Source organism: Aptenodytes patagonicus, chromosome 12 (assembly GCF_965638725.1).
Source record: "Aptenodytes patagonicus chromosome 12, bAptPat1.pri.cur, whole genome shotgun sequence".
Lineage (NCBI taxonomy): Eukaryota > Metazoa > Chordata > Aves > Sphenisciformes > Spheniscidae > Aptenodytes > Aptenodytes patagonicus.
The window spans coordinates 22341740-22367939 of record NC_134960.1 but is presented as its reverse complement, the minus strand read 5'-3'; the positions used below and the strand labels follow the sequence as shown (position 1 = coordinate 22367939).

General features: G+C 56.5%; 1 protein-coding gene and 1 pseudogene across 1 annotated transcript in view; both read left to right on the top strand.

Annotated features, from left to right (window-relative positions):
* Positions 1-12010: 12010 nt before the first annotated feature.
* On the top strand, positions 12011-15339 carry LOC143166259 (protocadherin alpha-3 pseudogene; annotated as a pseudogene).
* Positions 15340-23443: 8104 nt separating this feature from the next.
* Positions 23444-26200, top strand: part of LOC143166258 (protocadherin alpha-2-like) — a 100393-nt gene continuing 97636 nt past the window's right edge. Inside the window, exon 1 of the mRNA XM_076350450.1 lies at positions 23444-25939. Within this exon, the coding sequence (XP_076206565.1) occupies positions 23444-25939 (2496 nt within the window). The remainder of the gene's footprint in view (positions 25940-26200) is intronic.

Here is a 26200-nt window from a genome sequence, read left to right as displayed (position 1 = left end):
TACGGTGGTGTGCTCATCAACATTTTGTTTTTTCTCTCAGCGCATGAAATCACTGCCATCGCCATTAGGGCTGTCCCGACATCCCCTTTAGAAAGGGTATTGGTCCCAGGTCTGCCACGTTTCCCTCTGCGATAGCTGAAGCATTGCCAAACACGAAGGGTCAGCAGCAGAGAGTCTGCCGACACTGTGCCTATGATACCTGTGTGTGTTTTTTGTGGTGCTCTCCTTGATGGGAAGTGTCTGCACTGCTTGGATTGAGGCCACTGAGTAGGGCCTGGCCATGTCCTGCTGTGCAGGGTGACCTTGAGCAGTGGGAAGACTTGTCTGAGGGAAGTGGAACTCCTTGGGAAGACCGTGGGCCATGTCGTAAGAAGACAAGAATGGGATCTGATGTGCTTGTCTTGAGAACGCTTGTTGCAGAGTGGGGACTGGAGGATGCCTAGCAGAAAGCATGAGGCAGGATGGGCACGGAGTGTTCCTGCCCAGGATCCTTTCCCAGGCTCCAAGGGTCTGGAGTTGGAGGCCTTCCTGATCTTGAGATACTGTGTGGTACTGAAATGCCCACAGTGTGCTTTGAGGTTATGACTATCTGGCAGCAGAGAGAGTCCCTTGTGCTGGTGCCTGCCTGACGTAGGCAATGTGTTGGTGAGAGGGGCTGAGATGCAGATTGCTGAGTACTGTCTGGTGCAGTTTTTTGCTGCTGTTTTGGGAAAGGTGTTGTGGGAGGGAAGCTCTTCAATGTGGTGTCCTTGTGTAGTGGTGGTGATCTGTAGTAGCTTCCACAGCCGTTGATGTTCCCATGACGGTTCCTGTGTCCTCCTCAGGCAGGATTTTTAAGGGCACGTGATGAGGTGGCTATAATCTTTGTGCTCTTGACTTCTCCTCCTTGTGCACTTGCACAGTCGGCCTACGGTACAAATGCTGTGTCCCCTTGTCATGCTTTACTCCTGTGGTTACATGCAGGGACACGCCAAACCCTGCAGAGCAGCCCAACTCTCTTCTGCTATGGTAGGAATTTTCCCACGCAGTTGGTATCGCGAGTGTGCTTGCGCTTCGGCATTTGGTGTGGTTCTCTTGAAGAATAAAATCTGTGGGGAGTGGGATCCGAGGCGTCACAGCTCTAATCACAGAATCCTCAAGAACTGCAATGTGCAGCTCTGTGGTGTTTCCATCTGAGATTGCTGAACAGGCAAAAGCATTTCCGGGTGGAGTTCACACAGCTGGGAAGAGCCTGCCCGGTGCTGTGTGGCTTTGCAGCCTTCCATAAGTTCTTTATGCCGATCATGAGGGAAGGTGGGGATGTGCAAGGGTCTGGGTCACGCTGAGAGTCGGGTTTAGAGCTGGGCATGTTGTTGGGGTGGAGCAACATCGGGGTGTATTGGCAGTGATCCTGCAAGTCATACTGAGTAGGGCCTGGGCACGTGTCACAGGGAGGGTGACGTTCTTTTGATACTTGGATCAGTAGCATCAACCTTACTAAAAACCTGTAAACCTCCTTTTCAACCAAAAAAACCCCCTAACCAAAGAACCCCGAATTGTCCTACATGTTAGATATCATCCATTACAGTCCTGTGCTCGTCAGCATTTGGGTTGCTCTCTCACAGCATGAAATCGATGCACATTGCACTTAGAGCTGTCCCGACATCATGGGTTTATGCAAGGCAGGTCCTGCTTGACTAACCTGACCTCCTTGTATGACAAGGTGACCCGCTAAGTGGATGAGGGAAAGGCTGTGGATGTTGTTTACCTGGACATTATTAAAGCCTTTGACACCGTTTCTCACAGCATTCTCCTGGAGAAAGTGGCTGCTCGTGGCTTGGACGGGCGTAGTCTTCGCTGGGTAAAGCACTGTCTGGATGTCTGTGCCCAAAGCGTTGTGGTGAATGGGGTTCAATCCAGTTGGCGGCCGGTCACAAGTGGTGTTCCCCAGGGCTCAGTACTGGGGCCAGTTGTGTTTAGCATCTTTATCATTGATCTGGACGAGGGGATCGAGTGCACCCTCGGTAAGTTTGGAGGCGACACCAAGTTGGGCGGGAGTGTTGATCTGCCTGAGGGTAGAAAGGCTCTGCAGAGGGACCTGGACAGGCTGGATCGATGGGCCGAGGCCAATTGTATGAGGCCTAAGATGGCCAAGTGCCGGGTCCTGCACTTGGGTCACAACAGCCCCATGCAACGCTAGAGGCTTGGGGAAGAGTGGCTGGAAAGCTGCCCGTCGGAAAAGGACCTGGGGGTGCTGGTTGACAGCCAGCTGAATATGAGCCGTCAGTGTGCCCAGGTGGCCAAGAAGGCCAATGGCATCCTGGCCTGTATCAGAAATAGTGTGGCCAGCAGGAGTAGGGAAGTGATCGTCCCCCTGTACTCGGCACTGGTGAGGCTGCGCCTCGACTACTGTGTTCAGTTTTGGTCCCCTCACTACAAGAAAGACATTGAGGTGCTGGAGCGTGTGCAAAGAAGAGCAATGAAGCTGGTGAAGGGTCTAGAGCACAAGACTTCTGAGGAGCAGCTGAGGGAGCTGGGGTGGTTTGGTCTGGAGAAGAGGAGGCTCCGGGGAGACCTCCACACAACCGCCTGAAAGGAGGTTTTAACCAGGTGGGTGTCGGTCTCTTTTCCCAAGTAACAAGTGATAGGACAAGAGGAAACGGCCTCAAGTAGTGCCAGGGGAGGTTTAGATTGGATATTAGGAAAAAATTCTTCACCGAAAGGGTTGTTGAGCACTGGAAGAGGCTGCCCAGGGAAGTGGTTGAGTCGCCATCCCTGGAGGTATTTAAAAGACGCGTAGCCGTGGGGCTTAGGGACATGGCTTAGTGGTGGGCTTGTCAATGTTATGTTCACAGTTGGACTCGATGATGTTAAGGGTCTTTTCCAACTTAAATGGTTCCGTGATTCTGTGATCATCTTTGGAAATAGTATTGCTCCCAGGTGTGTAAGATTCCATGTGAGACTGCTGAAGCATAGCAAAACATGAAGGGGAAGCTGTGGAAAGTCTGGTGGACACCGTGTATGCGATACCATCTGCATGTTTTTGCATGGCGCTCTCATGGATGGAAGGGTCTGCAAAAGCTGGAGTGAAAGGAAAGTGTTGCATGTTTGTGGAGGTGAATGTGGCAGTGGCACTGAGTAGGGCCTGGCCATGTCGTGATGTGCAGGGTGACCCTGAGCCGTGGGAAGACTTGTCTGAGGGAAGTGGAACTCCTTGGGAAGACCATGGGCCATGTCAGAAGAGAAGAATAGGAGATGATGTGCTTGCCTGGAGAAGACATGTCCTAGAGTGGGGACTGGAGGATGCCTAGAGGAAAGCATGAGGCAGGATGGGCACAGAGTGTTCCTGCCCAGGATCCTTTCCTGATCTGGACATAGTGTGTGGTGTTGAAATGCCGTCAGTGTGCTTTGAGGTTATGACTATCTGGCAGCAGAGAGAGTCCCTTGTGCTGGTGCCTGCCTGACGTAGGCAATGTGTTGGTGAGAGGGGCTGAGATGGAGACTGCTGAGTACTGTCTGGTGCAGCTTTTTGCTGCTGTTTTGGGAAAGGTGTTGTGGGAGGGTATTGCTTCAACCTGGTGTCCTTGTGCAGTGGTGGGCATCTGTAGTAGCTTCCACAGCCGTTGATGTTGCCATGATGGTTCCTTGCTCTTCGTCAGGTGGGATTTGTAATGGGGTGTGATGCGGAGGTGGGTGTAATCTGTGTGTGCTTGACTTCCCCTACTTGTGCATTTGCACAGGTGGCCTCAGTAGAGATGGTGTGTCCCCTTGTCATGCTTAACTCAGATATTTGCACGTACACGCCAAATCCTTCAGAGCAGCCCAGCTCTGGTTTTCTGTGGTACAAGTATTCCCACCCAGTTGATATCGCGAGTGTGCTTGCGCTTCGGCATTTGGTGTGGTTTATTCAAAGAAGAAAGTCCATGCGGACTGAGACCAGAGCTGTCGAGGTCTAATCACAGAATCCTTAAGAACTCCAATGTGCAGCTCTGTGGTGTTTCTTTTTGAGATTGCTGAACAGGCAAAAGGATTGATGCTGAAGTTCTTGCACCTGGGAAGAGCCTGCCCGGTGCTGTGTGGCTTTGCAGCCTTCCATAAGTTCTTTATGCCGATCATGAGGGAAGGTGGGGATGTGCAAGGGTCTGGGTCACGCTCAGAGCTGGGTTTAGAGCTGGGCATGTCGTTGGGGTGGAGCAATGTCTGGGTATTGTGGCAGTGATCCTGTGAGTGGTACCGAGTAGGGCTTGGGTCTGTGTGACGGGGAGGGTGAGTTTGATCAGGGGATTGAAGGTCTTGCCTGCTGGAAATGGAGATGCTGGGTAGAACATGGTCTGTGTCATTGGGGAAGGACTGGAGAATGTCTGCTTAGCTGTGGAGATGCCATTCCCCATGGCGCGGGATAGAGGATGCCAGTAGAAAAACTTGAGAAGAGCCCCGGCACACAGGGCTGTTTGCCCGGGATCCTCTCAGGACCTCCACAAGTTCTGCACATCCTTGTGCCCTGTTGTTCTCCGTGGTATTACTGCTTGTGACGATAACTGCCATATGCACCTTTCATCACTTGTTTGTGACGTGGAATGTTGTTGGTCAAACAGAAGCTCTCTGAAATTTGGCTCATGCTGCCAGCCTTCTCTGAACCTTCCTTGGTCTTCTCTCTGCTCTTTGTCTTGCTAGGGAGGGGAAGGAGTGGTCTCCGTATTCAGGATGTTGGCAAACCTTGCGTTTCAAGACAATGGAATGGGATCCTTTGGTTTTCTTCCCTCCTCTCACCAAAACCGCCCTCCCTTCTGGTTTATTTTTCTCTCACATCGTCACTGTATTGGTCACAGTGGATGAGATGCAGACTGGAGAATTTTGGCAGCTGTCAGGTGGCAGACGTTTGTGTGATTTCCCATCAGCGTGGGGGATGGCTTTTCCGCTCTCCTGAGCTAAGTTTCACTTTGAGAGAATGTCCTTAGCTTTCAGGCCTCCCTTCTGCTTCCCCTGTGATAGAAGTGCCTAAGGGAGCACTGCGCACTGTCCAGCGTTTTCAAGGCTTTTGGAGAACGTGAGTCATTTGTTTCTGCCCAGCATCCCCAGAAATCTCTCATAACGTTAAGGGAAAATGTCCTTTAAATCCCATTGTCCTGTTTTGCAAATGTTTCTTTTCTGAAGAAGGAATCACTGGTGTTACAGGTAAGTCACTCATACCTAAGGAAGATGTGTTTGAGAGACAGATGTACTGTTGTTCCTGTTCAGTGGTGGTATTTAGTAATGTTGGTTGGACGGAATGTTGCGTGGGCTGTAATGCCTGTAGGTTTGGAGCAGCAAAGCACCCCTGCCTGCTCTCGTTCCTTTCCTGCTGCTTCCAGGCACAGGGTGAGCAGGTGGCAGCAAGGCCAGAGGGAGGAGGGACCCCAGTGCATTTCTTTGAGTGGAAGTGTTGGGCATCAAGGAGATGTTCTCAGTGAAAATATCGTGCTGTTACCTTCGTGGCTTTTGTTTGGCTGTGTGATGGGTGGATCATGCTAACGAAGGAGAGGTATTCCATGCGGAGTAAATCCCTTGCGTAACAAGGTTCTTGGTGTGTTGTTCTGGCATTGCATGCCTGCCTGAAAGGGCAAGCAAGTGCTTGCCATTCAGCGTGCAGGTGAAAATGAGTCAGGAAAAATAGCTCTTCCTCAAGGATTATGAAGAGTGCTTGGGAGCTGTGGTTGCCCCCTGCTTTTCCAGCCTTCATGGAGGATTATAGAGCTCAACGATTGTGATGATGATACGGTTGAGTGTTTATGGGTAAGGATGAGGGGGAAGGCCAACGAGGGAGATATCCTGCTGGGAGTTTGTTATAGACCACCCAACCAGGATGAAGGGGCGGATGAAGCATTCTACAAGTGGCTGGCAGAAGTCTCTCAATCGCTAGCCCTTGTTCTCGTGGGGGACTTCAACTTCCCGGACGTCTGCTGGAAATACAACACGGCAGAGAGGAAGCAGTCTAGGAGGTTCCTGGAGTGTGTGGAAGACAACTTCCTGACACAGCTGGTAAGTGAGCCTACCAGGGGAGGTGCCTCGCTCGACCTGCTGTTTACAAACAGAGAAGGACTGGTGGGAGATGTGGTGGTCGGAGGCCATCTTGGGCTTAGCGACCATGAAATGATAGAATTCTCGCTTCTTGGTGAAGTAAGGAGGGGGGGCAGCAAAACCGCAACCATGGACTTCCGGAGGGCGGACTTTGGCCTGTTCAGGACGCTGGTTGAGAGAGTCCCTTGGGAGACGGTCCTGAAGGGCAAAGGGGTCCAGGAAGGCTGGACGATCTTCAAGAAGGAAGTCTTAAAGGGGCAGGAGCAGGCTGTCCCCATATGCCGTAAGAAGAATGGGCGGGGAAGACAACCGGCCTGGCTGAACGGGGAGCTCTTGCTGGGACTCAGGAAAAAAAGGGGAGTTTACCACTTGTGGAAGAAGGGGCAGGCGACTCAAGAAGAGTACAGGGATCTCGTTAGGTCGTGCAGAGAAGAAATGAGAAAGGCAAAAGCCCAGCTAGAACGCAATCTGGCCGCTGTCATTAAAGACAACAAAAAAAGTTTTTACAAATATATTAATGACAAGAAGAGAGCCAAGGAGAATCTCCATCCCTTATTGCATGCGGGTGGGAACATTGTCACCGAGGATGAGGAAAAGGCTGAGGTACTCAATGCCTTCTTTGCCTCAGTCTTTAACAGGCAGACCAATTATCCTCAGGGTACTCGGCCCCCTGAGCTGGAAGACAGGGACGGTGAGCAGGATGAACCCCCCATAATCCAAGAGGAAGCAGTCAATGACCTGCTACGCCACCTGGACGCTCACAAGTCTATGGGGCCGGATGGGATCCACCCAAGAGTGCTGAGGGAGCTGGCGGAGGTGCTCGCCAAGCCGCTCTCCATCATTTATCAGCAGTCCTGGTTAACGGGGGAGGTCCCGGATGACTGGAGGCTTGCCAATGTGACGCCCATCTACAAGAAGGGCTGGAAGGAGGATCCGGGGAACTATAGGCCTGTCAGCCTGACCTCGGTGCCGGGGAAGATTATGGAGCGGTTCATCTTGAGGGCGCTCACAAGGCATGAGCGGGACAACCAGGGGATCAGGCCCAGCCAGCATGGGTTCATGAGAGGCAGGTCCTGCTTGACCAACCTGATCTCCTTCTATGACCAGGTGACCCGCCTAGTGGATGAGGGAAAGGCTGTGGATCTGGTCTACCTGGACTTCAGTAAGGCCTTTGACACCGTCTCCCACAGCATTCTCCTAGAGAAGCTGGCGGCTCACGGCTTAGACAGGTGTACTCTGCGCTGGGTCAAAAACTGGCTGGACGGCCAGGCCCAGAGAGTTGTGGTGAATGGAGTTCAATCCAGCTGGTGGCCGGTCACGAGCAGTGTTCCCCAGGGCTCAGTTTTGGGGCCGGTCTTGTTCAATATGTTTATCAGTGATCTGGATGAGGGGATCGAGTGCACCCTCAGTAGGTTTGCAGACGACACCAAGTTGGGCGGGAGCGTTGATCTGCTCGAGGGTAGGAAGGCTCTGCAGAGGGACCTGGACAGGCTGGATCGATGGGCCCAGACCAATTGTATGAGGTTCAACAAGGCCAAGTTCAACTAGAGGCTTGGGGAAGAGTGGCTAGAAAGCTGCCTGTCGGAAAAGGACCTGGGGGTGCTGGTTGACAGCTGGCTGAACATGAGCCGTCAGTGTGCCCAGGTGGCCAAGAAGGCCAATGGCATCCTGGCCTGTATCAGAAATAGTGTGGCCAGCAGGAGTAGGGAAGTGATCGTGCCCCTCTACTCGGCCCTGGTGAGGCTGCACCTCGAATACTGTGTTCAGTTTTGGTCCCCTCACTACAAGAAGGACGTCGAGGTGCTGGAGCGTGTCCAGAGAAGGGCAACGAGGCTGGTGAGGGGTCTGGAGAACATGTCTTATGAGGAGCGGCTGAGGGAACTGGGGTTGTTTAGCCTGGAGAAAAGGAGGCTGAGGGGAGACCTGATCGCTCTCTACAACTCCCTGAAAGGAGGTTGTAGCGAGGTGGGTGTCGGTCTCTTCTCCCAAGTAACAAGCGATAGGACGAGAAGAAATGGCCTCAAGTTGTGCCAGGGGAGGTTTAGATTGGATGTGAGGAAAAAGTTCTTTACTGAAAGAGTGGTGAAACATTGTAACAGGCTGCCCAGGGAAGTGGTTGAGTCCCCATCCCTGGAGGTATTTAAAAGACGAGTAGATGAGGCACTTAGGGACATGGTTTAGTGGGTGGTGGTGTTGGGTCGATGGTTGGACTCGATGATCTGAGAGGTCTTTTCCAACCTTAATGACTCTATGATTCTATGATTCTATGATTGTCGTGCTGGGCTGTGATGGGTTTGAGTTCCTGAAGAAAAGACCCCCTGTGCATTGTTTGGACTCTTTGGAGCATGTTTGCACAGATGTCCAAGTACCTGGAGCTTGGGCTTGTGCTTCAGTTCAATTTGGCCATCACTGTGAAGGGCAACAGAAAGGGCTTTTTTTAAGGATGTTAACAGCAAAAGGAGGGTCAGAGATAACGTCGGTCCATTACTTGATGAGGTCGGCCACCTCACAAAGAGGGATGTAGACAAAGCAGAGATGTATAATGCCACGCTCTGCCTCTGTCTTTAACACCGATGATGGGCCCTGGGAGCCCCGGAGCCCTGTGTTGGAGGAGCGTGAGTGGGGGAACGCTAAACTCCCAGCCAAGTCTGAACTTGTTTGAGAGTTGCTGCTCCAGCTGGAGGCACGTAGGTCTATGAAGCACAATGGGATTCACCCCAGGGTACTGAAAGAGCCAGTCGATGTTATCGCGGGATAACTGTGTGCAGTTTTGGGCGCCTCAGTATAAGAAGGACATCAAACTATTCGAGTGTGTCCAGAGTAGGGTGACCAAGATGGTGAAGGGTCTTGAGGGCAAGACTTATTGGGAGCGGCTGAGGTCACTTGGTTTGCTCAGCTTGGAGAAGAGAAGGCTGAGGGGTGCCCTCATCGCAGTCTGCAACTTCCTCGAGGGGGGCAGCGGAGGGGGAGGTGCTGATCTCCTCTCTCTGGTGACCAGCAATAGGACACGAGGAAATGGAATGAAGCTTCTTCAGGGGAAGTTCAGATTGGACGTTAGGAAAAGGTTCTTCACTGAGAGGGTGGTTGGTCACTGGAACGGGCTCCCCAGGGAAGAGGTCACGGCACCAAGACTGTCAGAGCTCAAGGAGCGCACTGTACAATGGTTTCAAAATTTTGGCAGAAAATGAGTGATTTTTTCTCTGTCCAGCAACCCCAGAAATCTCTCATAACCTTAAGGGAAAATGTCCTTTAAAACCAATTCTCCTGTTTTGCAAATGTTTCTTTTCTGAAGAAGCAACCAGTGATGCTACAGGTAAGTCGCTGATACGTAAAGAAGATGTGTTTGAGAGACAGATGTACTGTTGTTCCCGTTCAGTGGTGGTATTTAGTAATGTTGGATGGATGGAATGTTGCGTGGGCTGTAATGCCTGTAGGTTTGGAGCAGCAAAGCACCCCTGCCTGCTCTCGTTCCTTTCCTGCTGCTTCCAGGCACAGCGTGGTGTGAGTGGATGGAGGAGGGACCCCAAGGCGTTTTGCAGAGTGGATGTGTTAGGATGTTCTCAGTGAAAATGCCGTAGTGTTACTCTCCTGGATTTTGTTTGGCTGTTTGACGGGTGGACCATGCTAATGCGGGAGAGGTATTCCATGGGGACTTATGCCCCTGTGTTGTTCTGGCTTCCCTGAAAGGGAAAGCCAGAGCTTGACATTCAGTGTGCAGGTGAAAATGAGGCCCGAAGAAGAGCTCTTCATCGAGATACAGGAGGAGTGCTCGGGAGCTGTGCTTGCCCCGTGCTTTTCCAGCCTTTGTGGAGGATTGTTGTGCTGGGCTGTGATGGGTTTGAGTTCCCGAATGAGAGACTTGCCTGGGTTGTTTGGACTCTTTGGAGCGTGTTTGCACAGCTGTCCAAGTACCTGGGGCTTGGGCTTGTGTTTCCGAGGGTGGAGGATTCTGTTGTGATGTAGCAGAGCTGCTCGTTGCCGTACGATTGCCTTGCTGTGTTATGTGCTGGGTCCTTGGGAGGACTGGAGGCTGAAGAGTGTGGTCTTCTTCCAGAAGGGAAGGGGAGGTGCAGGGGCAGGCATGTAGAGAATATTTTGGTAAAGGGGGAAAAGAAGAGAAGAGAATAGACAAGGATGGAAGCAGAAAAGTGGGAGAGGGAAGGATAGGGCAGGGTGAGGCAAAGAAGAAAAAAGAAGAGATGAAAAAAGGCAGAGATGAAGACAGAAGAAGGAGGAGAAAAAGAATGAGAAAGGAAGGAGGAAATGAGAAGAAGAAGGAATGCAAGAGAAAGGAAGATGGAAAGGAAGGACTCTATGCAAGGAAACAGCAAGCAAAGATGAAAGAAAGAAGGAAGAGGAGGGAAGGGAGGAAGGAAGAGATGATAGCCGAGATTACCAGGCTGCCCCGATGTTATCTCTACATGCTGAATGGAGTTGAGGACGTCGGCATCATCGGTACTGAGAGACGCTGTGGAAGGCTTGATGAAAAGCGGTGAGGAAGAGGGAAGAGCTTTTGCCTGAGGGCCTGTCCGTGCTCCATGGCGAGAGTGATGTGGTCCTGCAGCAAACACGTTGGTAAAGGAGACGAGGAAGAGGCGAAGAGGGAAGAAGAAGAGAAGGGGAGGGAAGGACAGGGAAGAGAAGGAGAAAGAGGGGGAAGGGAAGGGAAGGGAAGGGAAGGGAAGGGAAGGGAAGGGAAGGGAAGGGAAGGGAAGGGAAGGGAAGGGAAGGGAAGGGAAGGGAAGGGAAGGGAAGGGAAGGGAAGGGAAGGGAAGGGAAGGGAAGGGAAGGGAAGGGAAGGGAAGGGAAAGGGGAAGTAAGCAATGACTAGAGAGAATGAAGATAAAGGCAGAAAAGAGGAATGAGTTTACTAGCGTGCACGGATGCTGTCACTGTACAGACAAAGGTGGTGAGGGAGAGGAAGGAAGAAAGAAGGACAAAGAAAGAAAGAGGGAAAGAAGCAAAGAAGGAAAGAATCAAGGAAGGAGTAAAGGAAGGAAGGAAGAAGACACAAAGGAAGAAACCATAAATGAGATTACCAGGGTGCACCAACGTTATCTTGCAGAAGAATCGCAGAAGGAAAGGGAAAAGGCAAGACAGGGACCTGTGGAAGTAAAAAGCAAGGGAGGAAGGAAGAAAGAATAGAAGGGAAGGCAGGAAGTATGGAAGGAAGGAAGGCAGGAAGAAGTGATAGACAAGATGACCAGACCGCACCGGCATTACCTCTAGACGCTGAACGGAGGTGGTCCCTAACAGCCCCCCCGCTGGTTAGAGCACCGCGCTCCGGCGCTGATGCCCCGTAATTAGCACTGATGCCCCGTAATTAGCGCTGATGGCTCCGTCTTGGATGGTCTCCGCCGCGGCGCCGGAGGCGACTGGGGAGGGGTTAAAGAAGAGAGAAGGACGGAAAGAGAAGGGAAAGGGGAGTGAAGAATCGTGCACGGCAGGGCAAGAACGAAAAGAAGAAGGACGAGAAGAAAGCAGAAAGAGAAGGAGAAAAAAATAGGGAAATGAAAGGAAGAAGAAAGAGAGAACCGAAGAAAGATAACGGAAGGAAGGAAGGAAGAAGGAGAAAGGAAGGAAGAGAAAGGAAGAAGGAAGGGAAGGAATCTGTGCAAGTAAAGAGCAAGTAGTCACGAAAAAAGGAATAAAGAGAGAAGGAAAGAGAGGAACAAAAGAAAGAAAGAAGAAAAGGGAAGAGGAGGACGGAAGGAAGAGAGGAGCGAGGGGATGACCGGCGCGGGGCCGGCGGCGCGGGCGACGGTGGGGAGCGTGTGAGGCGGCGGAGCAGCACACGGTGTCGCTGCAGGCTCAGAAACGGCGGCTCCGCGGCGAGGCGGCTCCGCCCCGGTGCGGCGGAGAGCCCGGCTGTGAGCGCGGGGGGGCGGCGCGGGGCGGGCAGGAGAGCCGGTGCGTCCGGGCGGCGGCGGGGAGCCGTGCGGGGCCCGGTCGGGTGCCGGCGGCGGCGGCGGCGATGGGCGTGTGCTGGGGTCCCGTGGTGCGGGTGCTGGTGCTGCAGGCGGCCTGGGCGCTGGGCGGCGGGCAGGTGCGCTACTCGGTGCCGGAGGAAGCCAAGGCCGGGACGGTGGTGGGCCGGCTGGCGCAGGACCTGGGCCTGGAGGCGGGCGAGCCGGAGGCGCGTCGGCTGCGGCTGGTGGCGCAGGGCCGGCGGGCGAGCGTGGAGGTGAGCGGGGCGAGCGGGGCGCTGGTGGTGAGCTCGCGGCTGGACCGGGAGGAGCTGTGCGGGAAGAGCGCGCCCTGCGCCCTGCGCCTGGAGGTGCTGGTGGAGCGGCCGCTGCGCGTCTTCCACGTGGAGCTGGAGGTCACCGACATCAACGACAACGCCCCGCTCTTCCCCGCCGCCCGGAGAAACCTCAGCATCGCGGAATTCACGTCGCTGCCGGGGTCTCGGTTCCCGCTGGAGGGCGCGTCGGACGCAGATGTGGGAGCCAACGCGCAGCTCTCCTATACGCTCAGCCCCAGCGAGCACTTCTCGCTGGATGTTAAATCCCCTGACGAAAACAGAAAATCCCTGTTTCTGGTGCTCGCGAAACCGCTGGACCGGGAGACGGTTCCCGTGCACCGGTTGTTGCTGACGGCGAGGGACGGGGGCCGTCCGTCGCTGACGGGCACGGTGGAGCTGGTGATCTCGGTGCTGGACGCCAACGACAACGCGCCGCAGTTCAACCAGTCGGTGTACAAAGTGCAGGTGCCGGAGAGCGCTGCGGAGGGGACGCTGGTGACGCGGGTGAACGCCACGGACCCGGACGAGGGCGTTAATAAGGAGTTTTCTTACAGCATCGTCAGTTCGGTTCCTGCTGGTAGCAAAGATGTATTCAGCATTGATCCCAAGACGGGGGAGATCCGTCTCACGGGCGCCCTGGACTTCGAAGACGTCCGTTTACACGAGTTGCAAATCGAAGCGAGAGACAAAGGGACGCCCCCGCTGTCGGGCCACTGCAGCGTGGAGCTGGAGGTGGTGGACGTGAACGACAACGCGCCGGAGGTGTGGGTGACGTCGCTGTCGGTGCCGGTGCCGGAGGACGCGGCGGTGGGGACGGTGGTGGCGCTGCTGAGCGTGTCGGACCGGGACTCGGGGGCGAACGGGCGGGTGCGGTGCGCGGTGTGGCCGGCGGCGCCGTTCGGGCTGGTGGCGACGTTCGCGGGCTCGTACTCGCTGGTGCTGCGGGAGGCGCTGGACCGGGAGCGGGTGCCGGAGTACGAGGTGGAGGTGCGGGCGGAGGACGGCGGGGCGCCGCCGCTGCGCGCCAGCCGCGGGGTGCGGGTGCCGGTGTCGGACGTGAACGACAACGCGCCGGCGTTCGCGCAGGCCGTGTACACGGTGCTGGCGCGGGAGAACAACGCGGCGGGCGCGGAGCTGGCGCGGCTGTGGGCGCGGGACCCGGACGAGGCGGGCAACGGGCGCGTGAGCTACTCGGTGGCGGAGGGCGGCGGCGGGGGCGCGGCGGGGGCGGCGGGCGTGGGGTGGCGTGCGGCGTCGAGCTACGTGTCGGTGGACGCGGAGAGCGGGCGCCTGTGGGCGCTGCAGCCGTTGGACTACGAGGAGCTGCAGGTGCTGCAGTTCGAGGTGCGGGCGGTGGACGCGGGGGAGCCGCCGCTGTGCGGCAACGCCACGGTGCAGCTGTTCGTGGTGGACGAGAACGACAACGCGCCGGCGCTGCTGGCGCCTGCGGGCGGCGGGCCGGGGCCCGGGGCCGCGGGCTCGTCGGCGTCGGGGCCGGGCTCGTCGGGGGCGTTGTGGGCGTGGGCGGCGTGGGGGGCGCCGGCGGGGCAGGTGGTGGCGAAGATCCGCGCGGTGGACGCGGACTCGGGCTACAACGCGTGGCTGCGGTACGAGCTGTGGGAGCCGCGGGGGAAGGGCCCGTTCCGCGTGGGGCTGTACAGCGGCGAGGTGAGCACGGCGCGGGCGCTGGAGGAGGCGGACGGCCCGCGGCAGAGGCTGGTGATCGTGGTGCGGGACCACGGGGAGCCGGCGCGCTCGGCCACGGCCACGCTGAGCGTGTCGCTGGTGGAGGGCGGCGAGGCGGCGCTGGCGGCCGCGGGCTCGTCGTCGTCGTCGTCGTCGTCGTCGTCGGGGGCGGGGCTGCGTCCGGCGGCGGGCGCGGAGGGCGGCGCGGCGGCGGCGGCGGCAGCGGCGGCGGCGGCGACGAACGTGTGGCTGGTGGTGGCGATCTGCGCGGTGTCGAGCCTGTTCCTGCTGGCGGTGGTGCTGTACGGGGCGTCGCGGTGGGCGCCGCGGGCGGCCGTGCTGTCGGGGCGCGGGCCGGCGACGCTGGTGTGCGCCAGCGAGGTGGGGAGCTGGTCGTACTCGCAGCGCCAGAGCCGGAGCCTGTGCGTGGCGGACGGCGCGGGCAAGAGCGACCTGATGGTTTTCAGCCCCAACTTCCCGCTGCCGCCGCCGCCCGGCCCCGCGGCGAAGGAGACGCAGCCGGAGCCGCCCGCTCTCCTGGACACGGTCAGTGGCCCTCCCTTTCTCGCCCCTTCTCGCCCCTTCTCGCCCTTCTCGCCCTTCCCTCCCGCCCCCTGGGCAGGCGGTGGTGGGAGCCGTGTTCGGGCGGCGGGGCCTGCGGGCGGTGGGTGCTTGGCGGGTGCTTAAGGGTGTTGATGGGACCCTTGCACCTGCCTTCGCGTCCTCGCCGGAGCCCCTCGGCTCTTGCTTCGGCGTGGGGAAGAGATGCAGGTATTGCCGCAGCCGGCAGCAGTTACCGTCCGCAGCGGAGGTTTGCTGCTCTGGGTGCGAGTTGTTCTCCCGCAGAAGAAAAGCACTGCCGATTGCGAGGAGAGGTGCCACGGCATGAGCTTTGCAGACGCTCTTGCTTGCTGGTGTGTGGCATTTCCACCCGAGCTTGCTGGAGGAGTGCAAGAGACGCAGGCTGTGGTGGTGACAGTGCCCCCCCGGCCCTACTTCCTGCCTTGTTACCGTGGCTGAGTGCAGTCCGTGCTGGAATCAGCTGTGGTTTCTTGTCCAAAACGGTGTCCTCCTCCTCCTCCGTGATTCTCCTCTGGAAGAGAGGGGATGGAAGGTGACAACTGGGCCTTCAGGGTTCTCTCTCCCCGTGGTGTAATTCCTGCCTTTTGGTTCTCTCAACAGTGGCATTATGAAAGTAGGGAAAGCAATAGGGACTTTCCTTTTTATTTTTCCTCTAAGTGTGCTGATACTGTAGTTCGTAGCATAAAGCGTTCAGGGAGAGGAGTGTCACCCAAGGCAGGTGTTAGAAAAGGGAATTTTCTTTTCCTGCTCCCCCTTTCCCCCAGGTTGTGGACTGCATTCCTCGCCCGTGAATTGTCATGACATACGCTGACCAGTTTTGATGTTCTTTTCATACTTGCATCAGCAGCATCAACTTTACCAAAGCCCTGTAAGCCTCCTTTTCAACCAAAGAAACCCCTAACCAAAGAACCCCGAAGTGTCCTACGCGTTAGATATCATCCATTACAGAGCTGTGCTCGTCAGCATTTGGGTTGCTCTCTCACAGCATGAAATCGATGCACATTGCACTTAGAGCTGTCCCGACATCATGGGTTTATGCAAGGCAGGTCCTGCTTGACTAACCTGACCTCCTTGTATGACAAGGTAACCCGCTAAGTGGATGAGGGAAAGGCTGTGGATGTTGTTTACCTGGACATTATTAAAGCCTTTGACACTGTTTCTCACAGCATTCTCCTGGAGAAAGTGGCTGCTCGTGGCTTGGACGGGCGTAGTCTTTGCTGGGTAAAGCACTGTCTGGAAGTCTGTGCCCAAAGAGTTGTGGTGAATGGGGTTCAATCCAGTTGGCGGCCGGTCACAAGTGGTGTTCCCCAGGGCTCAGTACTGGGGCCAGTTGTGTTTAGCATCTTTATCATTGATCTGGACGAGGGGATCGAGTGCACCCTCGGTAAGTTTGGAGGCGACACCAAGTTGGGCGGGAGTGTTGATCTGCCTGAGGGCAGGAAGGCTCTGCAGAGGGACCTGGACAGGCTGGATCGATGGGCCGAGGCCAATTGTATGAGGCCTAAGATGGCCAAGTGCCGGGTCCTGCACTTGGGTCACAACAGCCCCATGCAACGCTAGAGGCTTGGGGAAGAGTGGCTGGAAAGCTGCCTGTCGGAAAAGGACCTGGGGGTGCTGGTTGACAGCCGGCTGAATATGAGCCGTCAGTGTGCCCAGGTGGCCAAGAAGGCCAGTGGCATCCTGGCCTGTATCAGAAATAGTGTGGCCAGCAGGAGTAGGGAAGTGATCGTCCCCCTGTACTTGGCACTGGTGAGGCCGCACCTCGAATACTGTGTTCAGTTTTGGTCCCCTCACTACAAGAAAGACATTGAGGTGCTGGAGCGTGTGCAAAGAAGAGCAATGAAGCTGGTGAAGGGTCTAGAGCACAAGACTTCTGAGGAGCAGCTGAGGGAGCTGGGGTGGTTTGGTCTGGAGAAGAGGAGGCTCCGGGGAGACCTCCACACAACCGCCTGAAAGGAGGTTTTAACCAGGTGGGTGTCGGTCTCTTTTCCCAAGTAACAAGTGATAGGACAAGAGGAAACGGCCTCAAGTAGTGCCAGGGGAGGTTTAGATTGGATATTAGGAAAAACTTCTTCACCGAAAGGGTTGTTGAGCACTGGAAGAGGCTGCCCAGGGAAGTGGTTGAGTCACCATCCCTGGAGGTATTTAAAAGACACGTAGCCGTGGGGCTTAGGGACATGGCTTAGTGGTGGACTTGTCAGTGTTATGTTCACAGTTGGACTCGATGATGTTAAGGTTCTTTTCCAACATAAATGGTTCCATGATTCTGTGATCATCTTTGGAAATAGTATTGCTCCCAGGTGTGTAAGATTCCATGTGAGACTGCTGAAGCATTGCAAAACATGAAGGGGAAGCTGTGGAAAGTCTGGTGGACACCGTGTATGCGATACCATCTGCATGTTTTTGCATGGTGCTCTCATGGATGGAAGGGTCTGCAGAAGCTGGAGTGAAAGGAAAGTGTGGCATGTGGCAGAAGTGAATGTGGCAGTGGCACTGAGTAGGGCCTGGCCACGTTCTGATGTAAAGGGTGACCCTGAGCCGTGGGAAGACTTGTCTGAGGGAAGTGGAACTCCTTGGCAAGACCGTGGGCCATGTCAGAAGAGAAGAATGGGAGGTGATGTGGTTGCCTGGAGAAGACATGTTGCAGAGTGGGGACTGGAGGATGCCTAGAAGAAAGCATGAGGCAGGATGGGCACGTAGTGTTCTTTCCCAGGATCCTTTCCCAGGCTCCAAGGGTCTGGATTGGGAGGCCTTCTGGATCTTGAGATACTGTGTGGTACTGAAATGCCCACAGTGTGCTTTGGGGTTATGACTATCTGGCAGCAGAGAGAGTCCCTTGTGCTGCTGCCTGCCTGACGTAGGCAATGTGTTGGTGAGAGGGGCTGAGATGCAGACTGCTGAGTACTGTCTGGTGCAGCTTTTTGCTGCTGTTTTGGGAAAGGTGTTGTGGGAGGGAAGCTCTTCAACCTGGTGTCCTTGTGTAGTGGTGGTCATCTGTAGTAGCTTCCACAGCCGTTGATGTTGCCATGATGGTTCCTTGCTCTTCGTCAGGTGGGATTTGTAAAGGGGTGTGATGCGGAGGTGGGTGTAATCTGTGTGTGCTTGACTTCCCCTACTTGTGCATTTGCACAGGTGGCCTCAGTAGAGATGGTGTGTCCCCTTGTCATGCTTAACTCAGATATGTGCACGTACACGCCAAATCCTTCAGAGCAGCCCAGCTCTGGTTTTCTGTGGTACAAGCATTCCCACCCAGTTGATATCGTGAGTGTGCTTGCGCTTCGGCATTTGGTGTGGTTTATTCAAAGAAGAAAATCCGTGCGGACTGAGACCAGAGCTGTCGAGGTCTAATCACAGAATCCTTAAGAACTCCAATGTGCAGCTCTGTGGTGTTTCCATCTGAGATTGCTGAACAGGCAAAAGGATTGATGCTGAAGTTCTTGCACCTGGGAAGAGCCTGCCCGGTGCTGTGTGGCTTTGCAGCCTTCCATAAGTTCTTTATGCCGATCATGAGGGAAGGTGGGGATGTGCAAGGGTCTGGGTCACGCTCAGAGCTGGGTTTAGAGCTGTGCATGTCGTTGGGGTGGAGCAATGTCTGGGTATTGTGGCAGTGATCCTGTGAGTGGTACCGAGTAAGGCTTGAGCCTGTGTGACGGGGAGGGTGAGTTTGGTCAGGGGATTGAAGGTCTTGCCTGCTGGAAATGGAGATGCTGGGTAGAACATGGTCTGTGTCGTTGGGGAAGGACTGGAGAATGTCTGCTTAGCTGTGGAGATGCCATTCCCCATGGTGCGGGATAGAGGATGCCAGTAGAAAACCTTGCGAAGAGCCCTGGTGCACAGGGCTGCTTGCCCGGGATCCTCTCAGGACCTCCACAAGTTCTGCACATCCTCTCACCCTTTTGTGCTCTGTGATACTCCTGCGTGATGTGAAGACATCTGCCATAGGCTGCTTTGATAATTTGTGCTTGAATGTGGAACGTTGTTGGTCAAACAGAAGCTCTCTGAAATTTGGCTCATGCTGCCAGCCTTCTCTGATCCTTCCTTGGTTTTCTCTCTGCTCTTCTCTCTGCTCCCCAACAAAACCCAAATCAAGTTCTCCTACAGAGTTGCTATCATCCGTTACGGTGGTGTGCTCATCAACATTTTGTTTTTTCTCTCAGCGCATGAAATCACTGCCATCGCCATTAGGGCTGTCCCGACATCCCCTTTAGAAAGGGTATTGGTCCCAGGTCTGCCACGTTTCCCTCTGCGATAGCTGAAGCATTGCCAAACACGAAGGGTCAGCAGCAGAGAGTCTGCCGACACCGTGCCTGTGATACCTGTGTGTGTTTTTTGTGGTGCTCTCCTTGATGGGAAGTGTCTGCACTGCTTGGATTGAGGCCACTGAGTAGGGCCTGGCCATGTCGTGATGTGCAGGGTGACCTTGAGCAGTGGGAAGACTTGTCTGAGGGAAGTGGAACTCCTTGGCAAGACCGTGGGCCATGTTGTAAGAAGACAAGAATGGGATCTGATGTGCTTGTCTTGAGAATGCTTGTTGCAGAGTGGGGACTGGAGGATGCCTAGCGGAAAGCATGAGGCAGGATGGGCACGGAGTGTTCCTGCCCAGGATCCTTTCCCAGGCTCCAAGGGTCTGGAGTTGGAGGCCTTCCTGATCTTGAGATACTGTGTGGTACTGAAATGCCCACAGTGTGCTTTGAGGTTATGACTATCTGGCAGCAGAGAGAGTCCCTTGTGCTGGTGCCTGCCTGACGTAGGCAATGTGTTGGTGAGAGGGGCTGAGATGGAGACTGCTGAGTACTGTCTGGTGCAGCTTTTTGCTGCTGTTTTGGGAAAGGTGTTGTGGGAGGGAAGCTCTTCAATGTGGTGTCCTTGTGTAGTGGTGGTCATCTGTAGTAGCTTCCACAGCCGTTGATGTTGCCATGACGGTTCCTTACTCATCCTCAGGCAAGACTTTAAGGCAATGTGATGCGGTGGGTGTAATCTTTGTGCATTTGCACAGTTGGCCGACAGTACAAATGCTGTGTCCCCTTGTCATGCTTTACTCATTTGGTTACATGCACAGACATGCCAAACCCTCCAGAGCAGCCCAACTCTCTTTGTATGGCACAAATTCTACCATCCAGTTGAAACCGTGAGTGGGCTTATGCTTCGGCATTTGGTGTGGTTCTCTTGAAGAATAAAATCCGTTGGGAGTGGGGTCCGAGCCGACACAGCTCTAATCACACTCCTTCAGGACTCTAATGTGCAGCTCTGTGGTGTTTCCACCTGAAATTGCTGAAAAGATGGAAAGTGTTTAGGGTGAAGTTCACACAGCGGGGAAGAGTCTGTGAGACACTGTGTGGCTTTGCATCTGTCCGTATGTTCTTTGTGGTGATCACGAGGGAAGGTGAGGATGTGCAAAGGCCTGGGTCGTGCTCAGCGTGGGGTTTAGAGCTGGGGCATGTGATTGTGGTGGAGCAATGCCTGGGTATTGTGGCAGTGATGCTGCTAGTGGTATGGAGTGGGGCCTGGGCATGCGTCACTGGGAGGGTGACTTTGAGTGGGGAAGAGTCTTGCCTGATGGGAATGGAGATGTTGGGTAGATCACGGTCTGTGTCATTGGGGAAGAACTGGAGAACGTCCGCTTAGCTGGAGATCTCCTTTCCCATGGCGTGTCATAGAGAATGCTAGCAGAAAACCTTGAGAAGAGGCCTGACGCAGAGTTCAGGCTGCTCTCAGGCCCTCCAGAAGTTCTGGAGACCACCCTTTTGTCCTCTGTGATATTCCTGCGTGATGTGAAGACATCTGCCATAGGCTGCTTGAATAGTTTGCTCTTGAATGTGGTATGCTTTTGGTCCAACAGAAGGGTTTTGAAATTTGGATAATTTGGGTGCCTTCTCTGAAGCTCTCCTCGGTCATCGCTCTGCCCACCTCTCTTGTTTGGGAGGGGAAGCAGTGCTGTCCGTATTCAGGATGTTGGCAAACCTTGCATTTCAGTAAAGTGGAATGGCTTCCTTTAGTTTTCTTCTCCCAGCAAAAATTCTCACCCTTTTCTTTTTCTTCTCTCACATTGGCAATGTGTTGGTCACAGCGGATGAGATGCAGACTGGAGAATTTTGGCAGCTGTCTGGTTGCAGAGCGTTGGGCCGTTTGCCGTCAGTGTGGGGGATGGCTTTTCCACTCTCCTGAGCTGAGGTTGACGTTGAGAGAATGTCCTTAGCTTTCAGGCCTCCCTTCTGCTTCCCCTGTGATAGAAGTGCCTAAGGGAGCACGGCGCACTGTCCAGGGATGTCGAGGCTTTTGGAGAACGTGAGTCATTTTTTTCTGTCCAGCATCCCCAGAAATCTTTAATAGCGTTAAGGGAAAATGTCCTTTAAATCCCATTGTCCTGTTTTGCAAATGTTTCTTTTCTGAAGAAGCAACCAGTGATGCTACAGGTAAGTCGCTGATACGTAAAGAAGATGTGTTTGAGAGACAGATGTATTTTTGTTCCTGTTCAGTGGTGGTATCTTGATGTTGGATGGACCCAGTGATGCCTGGATTGTAATGCCTGTAGGCTGGACCAGTAAGGCACCCCTGCCTGCTCTCGTTCTGTTCCTGCTGCTTCCAGGCACAGCGTGGTCGGGTGGCAGCAAGAGTGGATGGAGGAGGGACCCCAATGCGTTTTGCGGAGTGGATGTGTTGGGAGTCAAGGGGATGTTCTCAGTGAAAATATCGTGGTGTTACCTTCGTGGCTTTTATTTGGCTGTGTGGCAGGTGGCTCATGCCAATGAAGAAGAGGTATTGCGTGGGGACTCATGCCCCTGGATACCGAGGTTCTTGCTGTGTCATTCTGGCAGTGCCTGCCTGCCTGAAAGGGAAAGCCAGAGCCTGACATTCAGTGTGCAGGTGGAAATGAGGCCCGAAGAAGAGCTCTTCATCGAGATACATGAAGAGTGCTCGGGAGCTGTGCTTGCCCCGTGCTTTTCCAGCCTTCGTGGAGGATTGTCGTGCTGGGCTGTGATGGGTTTGAGTTCCCGAATGAGAGACTCGCCTGGGTTGTTTGTACCCTTTGGAGCGTGTTTGCACAGCTGTCCAAGTACCTGGGGCTTGGGCTTGTGTTTCCGAGGGTGGAGGATTCTGTTGTGATGTAGCAGAGCTGTTTGTTGCTGTACGATTGCCTTGCTGTGTTATGTGCTGGGTCCTTGAGAGGACTGGAGGCCGAAGAGTGTGGTCTTCTTCCAGAAGGGAAGGGGAGGTGCAGGGGCAGCCTGTCTGTCTTGCACGGACGGGAGGAAAGCAGGAATGTTGTTCCCCATCCGGAGGCATGGAAGGCGGAAGGGAAGGGGAATGATGGCTCTTGCCAAAGGGCATTTCCACGCTTCACGGCAAGTGTGGTGTAGTCACGTGGTAAATATTTTGGTAAAGGGGAAAAAGGAAAGAAGAGGCAAGGATGGAAGCAGAAGAAAATCGGGAGGCAAGGGTAGGGCAGGACAGAGCAGGAAAGAAAAAGGAAGAGAAAGAAAAGAAGGACGAAAGAGAAAAGGAAGAGGAAGGAAGAGAGGACGGAAGAAAAGGAAGATCGGACCAAAGGGAAAGGAAGAAGGAAAGAACGAGAAAGGAAGATGGAAAGGAAGGAATCTCTGCAAGGAAAAAGGAAGGGGAAGGGAGGAAGAGGAAGGAAGGGAGGCAGAGAAAGGAAAGAAGGGAGGAAGGGAGGGAGAATTTACCAGTGGTGAAGAAGAGGAAAGAGCTCTTGGCAAAGGGCATGTCCGTGCTCCGCATCGAGAGTGATGTCGTGATATAGAAAGCACACTGGTAAAGGGGAGAAGAAGAGAGTAAGGGGAGAGCGGGACAGGGATAAGAAGAGAAGGAGTAAGGGGATACAGAAGAGAAGGAAGGAGGGAACAGCAGAGAGAAAGGAAAGCAAACAAGTACGAAGCAAGCAGCAGAGAGAAAGAAGATAAAGAAAGGAAGAACCGATAAACGAGTTTACTAGCATGCACCGACGTCATCACTGTACAGAGGAAGGAGGGTAGGGAGAGAAAGAAAGAAGGAAAGAAAGGAAGAAGGAGGAAGAAGAAAGAAAGAAAGAAAGAAGCAAGGAAGGACGAAATGTAGCAAGGAAGAAATAAAGGAAGGAAGATGACAAAGAAGACAAAGAAAGGAAGAAATCATAAAGGACGTTACCAGGGTGCAGCGACGTTCTCTCTAGACGCTGAACGGAGGTGGTCCCTAACAGCCCCCCCGCTGGTTAGAGCACCGCGCTCCGGCGCTGATGCCCCGTAATTAGCGCTGATGGCTCCGTCTTGGATGGTCTCCGCCGCGGCGCCGGAGGCGACTGGGGAGGGGTTAAAGAAGAGAGAAGGACGGAAAGAGAAGGGAAAGGGGAGTAAGGAATCGTGCACGGCAGGGCAAGAACGAAAAGACGAAGGACGAGAAGAAAGCAGAAAGAGAAGGAGAAAAAAGTAGGGAAATGAAAGGAAGAAGAAAGAGAGAACCGAAGAAAGATAACGGAAGGAAGGAAGAAAGAAGGAGAAAGGAAGGAAGAGAAAGGAAGAAGGGAGGGAAGGAATCTGTGCAAGTAAAGAGCAAGTAGTCACGAAAAAAGGAATAAAGAGAGAAGGAAAGAGAGGAACAAAAGAAAGAAAGAAGAAAAGGGAAGAGGAGGACGGAAGGAAGAGAGGAGCGAGGGGATGACCGGCGCGGGGCCGGCGGCGCGGGCGACGGTGGGGAGCGTGTGAGGCGGCGGAGCAGCACACGGTGTCGCTGCAGGCTCAGAAACGGCGGCTCCGCGGCGAGGCGGCTCCGCCCCGGTGCGGCGGAGAGCCCGGCTGTGAGCGCGGGGGGGCGGCGCGGGGCGGGCAGGAGAGCCGGTGCGTCCGGGCGGCGGCGGGGAGCCGTGCGGGGCCCGGTCGGGTGCCGGCGGCGGCGGCGGCGATGGGCGTGTGCTGGGGTCCCGTGGTGCGGGTGCTGGTGCTGCAGGCGGCCTGGGCGCTGGGCGGCGGGCAGGTGCGCTACTCGGTGCCGGAGGAAGCCAAGGCCGGGACGGTGGTGGGCCGGCTGGCGCAGGACCTGGGCCTGGAGGCGGGCGAGCCGGAGGCGCGTCGGCTGCGGCTGATGGCGCAGGGCCGGCGGGCGAGCGTGGAGGTGAGCGGGGCGAGCGGGGCGCTGGTGGTGAGCTCGCGGCTGGACCGGGAGGAGCTGTGCGGGAAGAGCGCGCCCTGCGCCCTGCGCCTGGAGGTGCTGGTGGAGCGGCCGCTGCGCGTCTTCCACGTGGAGCTGGAGGTCACCGACATCAACGACAACGCCCCGCTCTTCCCCGCCGCCCGGAGAAACCTCAGCATCGCGGAATCGTCGCTGCCGGGGTCTCGGTTCCCGCTGGAGGGCGCGTCGGACGCAGATGTGGGAGCCAACGCGCAGCTCTCCTATACGCTCAGCCCCAGCGAGCACTTCTCGCTGGATGTTAAATCCCCTGACGAAAACAGAAAATCCCTGTTTCTGGTGCTCGCGAAACCGCTGGACCGGGAGACGGTTCCCGTGCACCGGTTGTTGCTGACGGCGAGGGACGGGGGCCGTCCGTCGCTGACGGGCACGGTGGAGCTGGTGATCTCGGTGCTGGACGCCAACGACAACGCGCCGCAGTTCAACCAGTCGGTGTACAAAGTACTTTTGCCCGAAGACGCCTTAGAGGGGACGCTCGTGGCCCGAGTGAGCGCAAGAGATCCGGACTTGGGAATATATGGAGAAGTGATTTACGAAATTGATACTTTTGTTCCTCCCTCGGCCTCAGACGTGTTCAGCATCGATGCAAAAAGCGGGGAGATCAGACTGACGGGCGCGCTGGACTTTGAGACAGTTACTTTCTACGACCTACACGTTAAGGCGAAAGATAATGGGATGCCCCCGCTGTCGAGCCACTGCAGCGTGGAGCTGGAGGTGGTGGACGTGAACGACAACGCGCCGGAGGTGTGGGTGACGTCGCTGTCGGTGCCGGTGCCGGAGGACGCGGCGGTGGGGACGGTGGTGGCGCTGCTGAGCGTGTCGGACCGGGACTCGGGGGCGAACGGGCGGGTGCGGTGCGCGGTGTGGCCGGCGGCGCCGTTCGGGCTGGTGGCGACGTTCGCGGGCTCGTACTCGCTGGTGCTGCGGGAGGCGCTGGACCGGGAGCGGGTGCCGGAGTACGAGGTGGAGGTGCGGGCGGAGGACGGCGGGGCGCCGCCGCTGCGCGCCAGCCGCGGGGTGCGGGTGCCGGTGTCGGACGTGAACGACAACGCGCCGGCGTTCGCGCAGGCCGTGTACACGGTGCTGGCGCGGGAGAACAACGCGGCGGGCGCGGAGCTGGCGCGGCTGTGGGCGCGGGACCCGGACGAGGCGGGCAACGGGCGCGTGAGCTACTCGGTGGCGGAGGGCGGCGGCGGGGGCGCGGCGGGGGCGGCGGGCGTGGGGTGGCGTGCGGCGTCGAGCTACGTGTCGGTGGACGCGGAGAGCGGGCGCCTGTGGGCGCTGCAGCCGTTGGACTACGAGGAGCTGCAGGTGCTGCAGTTCGAGGTGCGGGCGGTGGACGCGGGGGAGCCGCCGCTGTGCGGCAACGCCACGGTGCAGCTGTTCGTGGTGGACGAGAACGACAACGCGCCGGCGCTGCTGGCGCCTGCGGGCGGCGGGCCGGGGCCCGGGGCCGCGGGCTCGTCGGCGTCGGGGCCGGGCTCGTCGGGGGCGTTGTGGGCGTGGGCGGCGTGGGGGGCGCCGGCGGGGCAGGTGGTGGCGAAGATCCGCGCGGTGGACGCGGACTCGGGCTACAACGCGTGGCTGCGGTACGAGCTGTGGGAGCCGCGGGGGAAGGGCCCGTTCCGCGTGGGGCTGTACAGCGGCGAGGTGAGCACGGCGCGGGCGCTGGAGGAGGCGGACGGCCCGCGGCAGAGGCTGGTGATCGTGGTGCGGGACCACGGGGAGCCGGCGCGCTCGGCCACGGCCACGCTGAGCGTGTCGCTGGTGGAGGGCGGCGAGGCGGCGCTGGCGGCCGCGGGCTCGTCGTCGTCGTCGTCGTCGTCGTCGTCGGGGGCGGGGCTGCGTCCGGCGGCGGGCGCGGAGGGCGGCGCGGCGGCGGCGGCGGCGGCGGCGGCGGCGACGAACGTGTGGCTGGTGGTGGCGATCTGCGCGGTGTCGAGCCTGTTCCTGCTGGCGGTGGTGCTGTACGGGGCGTCGCGGTGGGCGCCGCGGGCGGCCGTGCTGTCGGGGCGCGGGCCGGCGACGCTGGTGTGCGCCAGCGAGGTGGGGAGCTGGTCGTACTCGCAGCGCCAGAGCCGGAGCCTGTGCGTGGCGGACGGCGCGGGCAAGAGCGACCTGATGGTTTTCAGCCCCAACTTCCCGCTGCCGCCGCCGCCCGGCCCCGCGGCGAAGGAGACGCAGCCGGAGCCGCCCGCTCTCCTGGACACGGTCAGTGGCCCTCCCTTTCTCGCCCCTTCTCGCCCCTTCCCGCCCTTCCCTCCCGCCCCCTGGGCAGGCGGTGGTGGGAGCCGTGCTCGGGCGGCGGGGCCTGCGGGCGGTGCTTGGCAGTTGTGTACTCTCTGCTGACTGAAATGTTTCTTGTGTCTTCTTCCTCTGCAAGCTGTTTCACTGCTGCAATTTTTTATGCCCCTTTCTCATCTTCCTGGGGCACGGAATTGCTTGGAGCCGTTTTGCAGCTATTTTCCATAG